The sequence below is a fragment of the Pelmatolapia mariae genome, linkage group LG7 (assembly GCF_036321145.2).
Source record: "Pelmatolapia mariae isolate MD_Pm_ZW linkage group LG7, Pm_UMD_F_2, whole genome shotgun sequence".
NCBI lineage: Eukaryota > Metazoa > Chordata > Actinopteri > Cichliformes > Cichlidae > Pelmatolapia > Pelmatolapia mariae.
This window is the reverse complement of record NC_086233.1, coordinates 3,451,440-3,462,080: the sequence shown is the minus strand read 5'-3', so window position 1 is coordinate 3,462,080 and position 10,641 is coordinate 3,451,440. Positions and strand designations below refer to the sequence as shown.

The window sequence follows — 10,641 nt, the reverse complement described above, 5'->3', positions numbered from 1 at the left end:
AAATCAGATTGTGCAGATTAGTTACCATTTGAACCAAGATTTCTTTGATCATGTATAGAGTAGGCTTGTTATAAGAATTCATTTTAATTTGAGGACGTTTAGGTTGGATAAAAAAGATAAGACATAAAGGTGGGAATCAGAGTTTCTTCCTGGCATCATGGTAAAAGCTTTAAAACAGATTCAGACAAAGATTTAAACTTCAGCATCTACAGTGATCCTGTAAATATGATGATGATGAAAGTTGGGCAAAAAAAAGACAAAAACAGCGTGATTTTCTCTGACACGTGATTTTATTGTGTATAATGAACATTGTGTGCGACTGTTTCCCCGACTGTGTGGAGTTGAAGACTTGGTGTTGGTGTGTGAACCTTCCCCTCCCTCCAGACTACGACAAAGTGCAAAATAACAACCCTCAGGTAAATTCAGCTCCCCGCCTCTCAGATTTGCTAACCTGCTCTTCAGACCTGTGTGACATAAAGCAAACGCGCTCTTCCACCAGCACAAATAAGACACATGGAGTTCATGTAAACAGAAAAACAAAGCAGAGCAGCGAAACATTTAGGAGGCCTCGAACATCTTCTTCCTGTCAGCTTTGTCCTCAATGTTCTTACGCCAGTCACCCACCGCTTCTGTAGGCTGCAGAGGACGGGAAGCAGAGAGTTAGTTCAAACAAATCGGGAATTTAGACATCTTAGTTTTATTAAAAAGAGAGACGATTGAACTTAATCAGCTGATTTCTGCACTTTGACAGCTGACACATGGAAATCGGGCCTTACATGCCCAATAAGGGCTTTTAACCCCAGTTACCTTGAAGTCATTGTCCAAAATTATGAAGTGTGACTTTTTTTTTTTTAAATGTTTCTAGAAGTAGAAAAATTCTGTAATACTGTAAAGACTGAATGATGAAATAATTGACAGGAATTAATTTTTTTTTGAAAAAGCAGTCTTTATTATGCTACTCCTAATAATTTTAAAAAAATTAAATATTAATTTCCTGAATGAGTTTTAATTTGCATCACAAACTGTGAGATTTATTCACGTTTTTCAGGAAAAAAAAAACACACCAAAGATGCAGAAGTCTCCAAAACTTCCTCCAAAAACTTGTGGACCAAATATGATTCAGTTGTTAATTACAGATTTAAGAGAAATTAAGAAAAAAAATGAATGCTTTTTAATTTCATCTGTGAGCAAATGTGTGGGATACAAGGCTCCAGTGCTAGTTTCTGATCAGAAGTCCAAAAACGTTCTCTTCCAGATTGCTGCCAAGTTTCCCTGGGTGTGCATATTATTTTTGGCTGTGTAAAAATTGATTTATGTTTGAAATCTGCAATATAATCTCAGCCTGGAATTCAAAGGCCACGGTGTATCGTCTAACCGTGTGACGCTTTGAGGTCCAACTCACCAACAGTTTTTGGTGCACGTCAGAATTATTTTGTCATGAATGCCAAAACTTTGGAGAACACTTGTAACATTATATATAATATTCTGATAGTGTAGGGTCATCACATTGATGATAACCCTCCATCACTGCTGGAACTAAAAGTGCAAACATGTCGATTTATCCTGACAAAACCACCCTCTGTCTGTGAACTCACCTCCTCCTTGACCTCTTTCTTGACCTGCTTCAGGTTAGCCCTCAGGTCCATGGTCACCTTGTGTTTGGAGCCCAGCAGAGCCTGCAGCATGGTGTCAGCAGACATACGCACTTTCTTCAGGGCAGGCTTCTTCACTCCTCTCAGGTCCACAACTTTGATCTTCAGGTCTTCAATCTATGCACAGAAAGAAAGTGTTATATTTACCCTTCTTTACTTTTTAGAGGCCACTCTAATCCTGTTATGCTCCCAGAGGAAGATTACCTCTTTGTCAGCCTTTTGCACCTTGGCTTCGGCGTCGTACCGCTCCTCATCGATCTTGTCGATGGCGGCTTGAAGCTTCTTGCAGAGTTCCTGTTGATGCATAAAGAAACCCCAGAAGATGATCTTCCCACAGCTTTAGAGTTATACAGCCTTCCCTTTTTATATCAAAAGTGCTGTTAAAGTAACAAAACCAGTGAGTAAATCATTTGTTTCAAGCTCATATAAAGTTTTAAACTACTTTTGCTTCTAAAAGTACACAAGACGGGAAGAGACATGCAAGTTACCGCATTGCTAGCAATGCTGATCAAAGCAGCTAGGTGCTAAAGGATGCACATTCCTCTGGCAGAGGAGTGCTAATGTTAGTAGGTCACTCAGTGCTTCACTTAACACTTTCAGGTAATTTATCTTTATGATGAATTACAGCAGCAAAGTTCAGGCTAGCTTCTCTGATGCTAATGAAATGATCCAAAGATCATTTCATTAGCATCCTTTAAGTGTCCAGTTTCCATGCTGCATTATGGTGGCACTTAAATGCCAAAATAATAATAACATGCATGTTTCTACTCAAAACAACAACATAATGAAATAAATACAGTAATAAACAGGATAAATAAATTAATTAAATGAATACAGGAAAAAAAGGCTATTACAGTAGCTGATTGTTTCCTGAACTACTAAAAGAAACATTTTATTCTTTTTTATTCTTTCTTTTTTCTCGGATAAACCCTGATGTCTCTCTCACCATCAGGGCGGCCTGGTCTCCGCTCAAGTCTGGAGGAGGACAGTGCTCGGCCATGTAGGCCTCTTTGGCCGTGTCGGTATCCTTTTTCTCCTGCTCGATCCAGTTCATAGCAATCTGCAGGATCAAGCTCTGCAGGACAGAAATCATCATCAAACAAGTCTCGTGTTTAATGGTCTGCACTCAAACATACTCAGCAGCAGAAAAACTCAATATTTTTTCATAATCCTTATTTACCTTGAGATGATGCCTGCGGCTGGAAGTCATCTTTTTCCTGTTTGAGAGGAAGTTGTGATCATTAATAGTTGTAAAGGTTACATTTTTCTAATTCACATCTTTTTTGGATCCAGATATTAAACATTTAAAGGGAGCATCTTTAAAAGGAGGCAGATTTCTGTGCATATATAAATGAGGTATAGTGTGCATCAATCAGACAGGATGTTCTTCGCACTTACTCAGACATCTTGGTGGTTTTTCGGGTTCACAACCTGCAGTAAGACAAACATAAAACTGAGTGACTGGAGGAAACGTTGAGGTCTTTCTGACCCCTGCTGAACACCAGAGATGTTCAGATAATCAGTGTGAGGTTCTCTGAGATCAGCATGTTCTGCTGCTGTGATGGAGATGGATAGAGGGGAATATTTGTGCCGTAACGCGATCTGAGGCCACAGCTGAAGAGCAGCGACGTCAACTGAACTAAACTGGGCTGGCCGGGATCGTGTGTCACGTCTCTGCGGTTTACACGTGATCGAGTGAAGGATTAATTTGAAAAAATCTGCAGTGGAATATCATTAACTAACATGACATCATGAACTAACTGACAGTAGCTAACCTTTAGTAACTATCCATAGTGTCTCTGAGGTACTCTGACAGCATGTCTTCATGACCAATTAATGTCACTTTTTGATTAGAAGATTAGGTTAGACATCTTTTTTTGTTTGTTTGTTTAGGCAAGGTATATATATATATACACAAGATTAATTAATGATTCAAGTGTTGTTCAGTTTTTAACTTTATACATAAACATTTTCAGGGAACCAGAAAATATTTACCAAACCAGAATCAGATTTTTGTAATTCCAGGCCTTCTGATCAGCTCATATTTCTGTTGTACGCACATCCAAAAAGTCAATGAACACTTTGAGGCAAAACAGCTAAAATCAGGTCTTTGACAAGACTGAGGCAGAGCAGCTGAACACGTCATATAAATTTAGGTTTGACAGAAAAAGGTCAAATGTCACCAACAAATGTAAAGAAGCCACTTGGATTGAGTGAGGAACAGTCAGAGCTGTAATCCTGCTTTAAATCATGTCTTTTCTAAACACAGTCGTTTTGAGACGTGGCTGCATGCAGCATCTTTTTATTCTATCTGATAAAATAGAAGATGCTGCTCTCAGAGAAGCTCAAAGATGATGGAGATAGAAGAAAAAGAAAAAAGATAAAATAAGGAAGATTTCTCACCTATTGAGAGGAGGAAGAAGAGGACAAGACACACTTGGTGGAAGAAAAGGAGACACTGCCAAAGCCACAGACAGTGAAAAATGAAATAGGTATATATGGTGGTTTGCGATGCCTCAGCAAAATGCCCAGATCCTCTTTATGGAAATGGATTCCCAGGCAGACCAATAGGCCTGCGAGCTCCTGAAATACACCCGGCCCAGCCCTGCTCTGCAAAACGCCCTCCCTGTGAGAACCCTTCATGCCTCCATGCTGTGTTTGTGTATATGGAATAAACTTAAAGGAGCATGAACAGAACACTTTTTATGTCTTCAGAAGGCTTTGGACAGATTTAATATATGTTTTGATCTTTAACTCAAAAGGAGCATTTTAAGCCCTGCAGCATCACAACAAATGGAAATCTTCAGCTTTCCTGTAAAACCCAACGTTAAATTATTATGTGTTTCCTTTTTTACTGTTTTATGTATTTTGTTTAATTATTTAATTTGAATTTTTCTATGAAAAGTGGCCAAAATTTCAAATAATGAGGACAGTGTATGTGTTTTAAAGTTTAGGCTGCAGATTCCTCTAAACACCCAGGTTTACAAAACAAGTGTCTATTATTGGCTCCGAATGACGTCATTAAGCTTGGCTAGCCCTAACAGGGTCATCACAAAGCTCTGCCTTTGACCAAATAAGCACCGCCCACCTGCTGATCAAAGCTTTTGTTTGAGATTCACAGCCAATCAGAAGAAAGTTCCTAAAATGAGGGGCTACACCAAGCCCAGCTTAATTTAAAGAAGGATTATTTTGAGCCACAAATTACACAAAGCTACGCTAACACAGTTTAAAAATAAAAACATGGAAATGCTTCCAACATGTGAACATTTCTGCAACATGATTTTTTACTTGCAACAGGGTAAGATGAGCTTACTTTAATAATCTCAATAGTCTAAAGTCTAAACTGTTTGGAATCAGATGTTTTTTCTTTACATGCAGAAACTGTTTGAAAACTAGAAAGACGAGATGGTTGAATCGTTGCTTCTTTGTGTGGAAAATATCTAAAAATGATTTTTTTTGCTTGCTCTCTGAAAACATGATGTTTTGGGTTCAATAGCAAAAGCTGCTTGAACTTTTGTAAATGTTATTGTGCATTTAGAAATGTAATTACTTTTTTAAAAGAAGTATCATTTATACAGGTTCCATTGTTTGCTCTCTTAACTATCAGACTTAACTATCAGTTTTATCGTCTTTATGCTGCAGACTGGAAAAGTCATGTCAGAGAATCTCTTCTCTCACCTGAAAATGAGTTTTCCTCTTTCAGAACGAGCCCAGGTCCTCTAAATGTTTTTTTTCTAATAAATTTGTCAAAAATCAAATTTCTTTGAAGTGTCAGTGTGAAAATGTTAAGGAATCAATTTAAAGGGCATTAAAGTGTTACTAAGTGGATAAAAGTAGCAACAAATTAATCCTTATTTCAAAACTTTTATTGCTAACGATTCCATGAAAAGCTGTACATTTTGAAGTGACGTTTCTCTGCCAGATGTTTTAACGACGACGAAGTTAAATTCACTTTGTTTTGGTTCAGTCTCTCTGACGCGCAGGGGTGACAGTGTGACAAAAACAGCCAAAAAATCATCAAGAAACTGTCTGAACTTTTGTCCCTGAGGGTCCAGACGAGACCAAGAGACACCTTCAGTCACTCAGACCTCAGTCTTAAACGCCCCCGCCGCTCTCCACCATCTCCGCCGATCCAGGCGGCTTTTAGGAGCTCTCGAACATCTTCTTCCTGTCGGCCTTGTCCTCGATGTTTTTACGCCAGTCGCCAACGTCTGCAGGCTGGAAAGAATGAGGAGAACTCGTCAACACCTCAAACTGAGACCAAACATTTTATATTTTCTATATTTTATGCTTGAACCTTTAACGTTTAACCTCCTTGGTTGAAGTAGCAGAGCTACTAGTAGCAGAGCTGTTGTCACCACAGTTGTGACAACAGCTCTGTATGTTTGATTTCACACACATGTATTTTTGCTCCACATCCTCCTGAGAAACTTTTATCTATTTTCATCCAGTAAATTACTCTGACTTAACTTTGTCAAGCTAATTTACTGATTTTATATCTCAGTATTTTCTATTTCATCTTCAAACCTTTTTTTAGACGTGCTCTTTAAGCAGTGATGGGAATAACGGCGTTACAAGTAATGGCGTTACTTTTTTCAGTAACGAGTAATCTAACTAATTACTATTCCTATCGTTACAACGCCGTTACAGTTACCAACAAGAAAATGCGGTCCGTTACTATTTTTCAACAAACAGACGGTTGAGGCTGTGTTCAGCTTACCGCATCTTATATCAGTTGCACGGAAGTAGCTGACTACGTAAGTAATCTGGACGCTACAGCTTTAAGCAGCTGCGCGCTCCCGCGGACGGTAATCACGATCACTGTCTAGCAAAACACCTGCAGCTCAGGGGGCAAAACAATCGCATGAGTGCTGCTGTTTGACTGAAGCAGAAGAATAAAGTAGTCGTGGTAAGTCAATCACACGACCACGTCAAGATGACAAAGCAACAAGGTGACATATACCAGTTTTCAAATTGTGTTGATAGGCCACGTAAAACCAGAGTCATGATAAACAAGATATATGCGGCGTTTTTTCCTCAATAGTTTCGTCACGTTTACTGTCTGAGGACAGCGCTAGCAAGCACTCTGCTTATGAGCAAAAAACCCCCCCCCAAAAAACAGAAGTTTTAGGAGTGACGGAGAGAGAGAGAGAGTTTTGAGATGTGAGAGATTTGTGACGTTTAGCGTGTTTGGAGTGTGTGTTTAATGAGTTGTCTTGTGTAGTTAGTGTGTAGTGTTGTGGATAGTTTTGTGTTGTGTGTCAGAACAATGAGGCGACTGCTGTCTCCAGGTAGAAACAGGAGTGATACACCTGCTGCTGTCAGACCTGCAGGTATCAGGCTGTGATCTTCTCCTTTATAGTGGACAGAAATTATGTTTTTGGAGTGGCACAAATAATTTGTGTGGCATCTTATTGATGCAGAACAGCTGATTGTTCTGTAAATAGTTTGAAATGGTTATTTTAAAAAAGGGTAAAAGGTAAATGGCTGCAAATAACTTTGTTGTTTGCAAAACTTGTGCATAGGATTTTAAAATTGACAATTTATATTTGCATTTAAAGTTATGAAATATGATTCATTAAAGATGTTTGTGGTTGTTACAGTAAAAATATAACTTTTTCTACTCTGATTTTATGTTTTTTGTCTGATGTTAGATCAATTGTGTTAATACAGTATGTCAAAATGAAAACATGACTGTAAATTCAGACACGTGAGGTTGTGCTGAAAACAATGACACCGAACAAGGCAAATAAATAGTTTTTAAAGGTGAAATGTGGAGGGAAAATCAAAAGTAGTTCAAATGGCCAGTTATACCCTGGACCCCAGAGGGTTAAATGTTTTTTTAAAATAACGCAATAGTTACTTTTCAAGTAATTAATTACTTTTGGAATATTGTAACTCAGTTACTAACTCAGTTACTTTTTTGAAGAAGTAACTAGTAACTATAATTAATTACTTTTTCAAAGTAACTTGCCCAACACTGTCTTTAAGTAACTATTTGTACTATTGCAAAATATTGGCTAACTGTCGTTTTATTTTTTTATTTTATTTTGTGTAGCAGAAATCTGATTTCACAGTTTAGAGAAGAGAGGAATCATTTAAATTTAGATAATAATTAAATTATTTCATTTAAATAATGAAATCACTCGAGATCCACTGTATTGAGCTTCTGGGCCAAATGTGAGGCGTGATAATGACGCAGAGAAGATCTGCAAACCTGCTGAATCAGCGTTCACCTCAGATCAGTTCCTATCACGTGGCTACGCTCTGTTTCTTTCGATGAATTCGGTCCAGTGAGCTAAACTGAATCCTGAAGTTGTTTAAGCTGCAGCAGTAGGACACAGTGATGATGAAACAAGCCGATTTCCTTACTGTGAAAACCTCATGTCTCACCTCCTCTTTCACCTCCTTCTTGACCTGCTTCAGGTTGGCCCTCAGGTCCATGGTCACCTTGTGTTTGGAGCCCAGCAGAGCCTGCAGCATGGCGTCTGCAGACATGCGCACTTTCTTCAGGGCGGGCTTCTTCACACCGGCCAGCTCGATCACCTTCAGCTTCAGATCCTCAATCTGGAGGTCGACAATCGTTCGTTAAAAGCTGGAAAAGCAGCCAGTCAGAGCCGCAGGTACTCCAGCTTCCTCCCACACTCCAAAGACATCCAGGTTTCTAAGCTGGTGTGAACCATTCACGTGAGTGTGAATGGTTGTGTGTCTCTCTGTGATGGACTGGCGACCTGTCCTGGTTGTAACTATCACCCTATGAAAACTGGGACGGACGTCTGCCCCCTACAGTCCTGAACTGATTTAGCAGCTAGGAATATAAAAACCATTTTAAACACATGAAACATGTTCCAGCAGCACACAGCTTACTGAGTTTCAGACTTTTATGAAAATCAAAAATGCCCTCATATCAAACTTACGCCTCCTTTTTCCTTCCAGCTCTTTCATACTTATCCAGCTGCCTCTCAACATGCATTATAATAGTTACAATTCATACTTTTTGAGTAAAAAAGACCTGCTCACTGTCAGCGGCAGTCGTCACTCAGTAGTGTTAAAGCCTCTGATTCTGATATTTAGCACTGAAATCTACACCTACCCAGTCGAGAATGATCAAAGGGACTAGATCTGGAAATAAAGCATGCACACACGATGACATTAAGATTAAAAACATCTGAAAGTAAAGTGAGTTTTCCATAATCTCGCTCAAACTCTCACCTCTTTGTCTGCTTTCTGCACTTTGATCTCGGTGTCGTATCTCGACTCGTCGATCTTGTCAATGGCGGCGTGAAGCTTCTTGCAGGCGTCCTTTTAAAGTGCAGAACGAACGCTTTTCATTAGCAGTCAGCATGGATGTTCACTTTGGAGGTATTTATCTGAATTCCTCTATTTTTTATATATTTCATGTTTATTTCTCTTTTACCTCATAGATGTGGTTTCTAGCTAAAACATGAACTTGTAAGAAATAAATGGTTGGCATCAGTACATTGCATTAAAATACTTTTGTTTTGAAAATGATGAAGTTCAGTTAAATGTAAAATAAGGTCACATAACTGCTTAGAAAATATTCATAGCTTTTTAATCATGGACATGTAATGGAATGTAAGATTTAACCGGCTCATAACACAAATGTTTCACCTTCCTCTGATGTCCTAAACTCAACTTTTTACAACTTGCTCCACTACAATAAGGAAAACTCCCCGATGTTTTCTTGTGGTCATAAGAAAGTGTAAGCATATGACACAGTTTTGTTCTAACCGTAAGGGCAGCCAGGTCTCCGCTGAGATCAGGAGGTAGGCAGTTCTCAGCCAAGTAGGCCTCCTTCGCTGCTGCGATGTCTGTCTTCTCCTGCTCGAGCCAGTTGGCGGCGATGTGCAGCATCAAACTCTGCAGGAAGACGAAAATATGCAAAGTGAAGAGAAAGCCTCCAAAAATTCAAAGGTTTTAGAAAACAAAAGGTTTAAGCCTCACCTTCAGATGATGCCTGCGGCTGGACGTCATTTTCTTTCCCCTGTGAGACAGAGATTAGAAAATTACCATCAGAGCTGAAATGACCGACTGTAATTTTTCTGCATTCTGGTAACTCAGTTCCTTATTTTACGCAATACTTTTCTATGTCTACAAAATCTGCTTCTGCGCGAAGCTATAGATGTCATGGATCGCTGACCCAGGGTTGGGAGTTTGTTTTGAGTTTTCTTTAGCTTTTAATTGTGATAATCTTTCTCACATTATTCTGTGCTGGTTTCAGTTCCAAGTGCGAGCAGCTGACCTAGAGTTTGTCTTAGAGCTGTTTGTGTTCTGGTTTCATACGTTCTGGTGGTACTGCAGCATTTCTTGGTTTCAGACTGGTTTATTTGTCCCTCGTTTTTCCCGCTTCGCTTATGTTTCTGTGTCAAGCTCATATGTCTTCGTCCAGGTCTCACTGTTAGGTAGTTCCTGTTTTATTTTGATAGTCCCTTGTCCTGTGTGTGTCATGTTCAGTTGGCTTGTTCCCTCGTTATCCTCTGTGTGTATTTATTGTCTCAGTTGTCCCTTCCCTTTTGTCATGTTCTCCCTTAAGCTGTGCGCCTCGTGTGTTTCGTGGCTAATTTCTGAAGTTCTGCAATAAAGCTGCTTTTGGAGTTTACATTTTGTCTGTGGAGTCCTGTGTTTTGGTCCTAAACCCGTCTGCCACACAGCAAACCTGACAATACAAATCCACCTGTCAGCACCTCTCACTCTTACTGATAAGTGCTATTTTTCTAAGTCTAAAGTGCTTCATGTGCAATCATCTTAAAGAAGGTGAACCAGAAGCAGGAGTAAGAAGAAGAAGAAGATGGGGGAGAGACAAAAGGAGGTAAAGAAGAGGAGGAAGGAGAAGGAGGAGAAACACAGAAGAAGGGGAAGACTTGGAAAAAAAGATGGAAGGCAAGCAAATAAGGAGAAAATGAAAAAAGTAAAATTGTACTCACTCAGTCATTTTGGCTGTTTGTGATCTTCACACCCTGCAGAGACA

At 39.3% G+C, this 10,641-nt stretch overlaps 2 protein-coding genes across 2 annotated transcripts; both read right to left on the bottom strand.

Moving 5' to 3' along the window:
• Positions 1-558: 558 nt before the first annotated feature.
• Positions 559-4,295, bottom strand: LOC134630332 (troponin I, fast skeletal muscle-like). The gene is made up of 6 exons (XM_063477534.1): positions 4,218-4,295; positions 2,833-2,919; positions 2,599-2,727; positions 1,857-1,946; positions 1,596-1,769; positions 559-636 (listed from the first exon to the last, which is right to left on the bottom strand). The coding sequence occupies exons 1-6, from the start codon at positions 4,293-4,295 to the stop codon at positions 559-561; spliced, it is 636 nt and encodes a 211-aa protein (XP_063333604.1).
• Positions 4,296-5,795: 1,500 nt separating this feature from the next.
• Positions 5,796-9,671, bottom strand: LOC134630331 (troponin I, fast skeletal muscle-like; the record flags this gene model as incomplete). The annotated part of the gene is made up of 5 exons (XM_063477533.1): positions 5,796-5,870; positions 8,046-8,219; positions 8,865-8,954; positions 9,405-9,533; positions 9,618-9,671. Coding segments are annotated over 5 exons (522 nt in total), but the record flags the coding sequence as incomplete, so codon positions are not given.
• Positions 9,672-10,641: the final 970 nt, after the last annotated feature.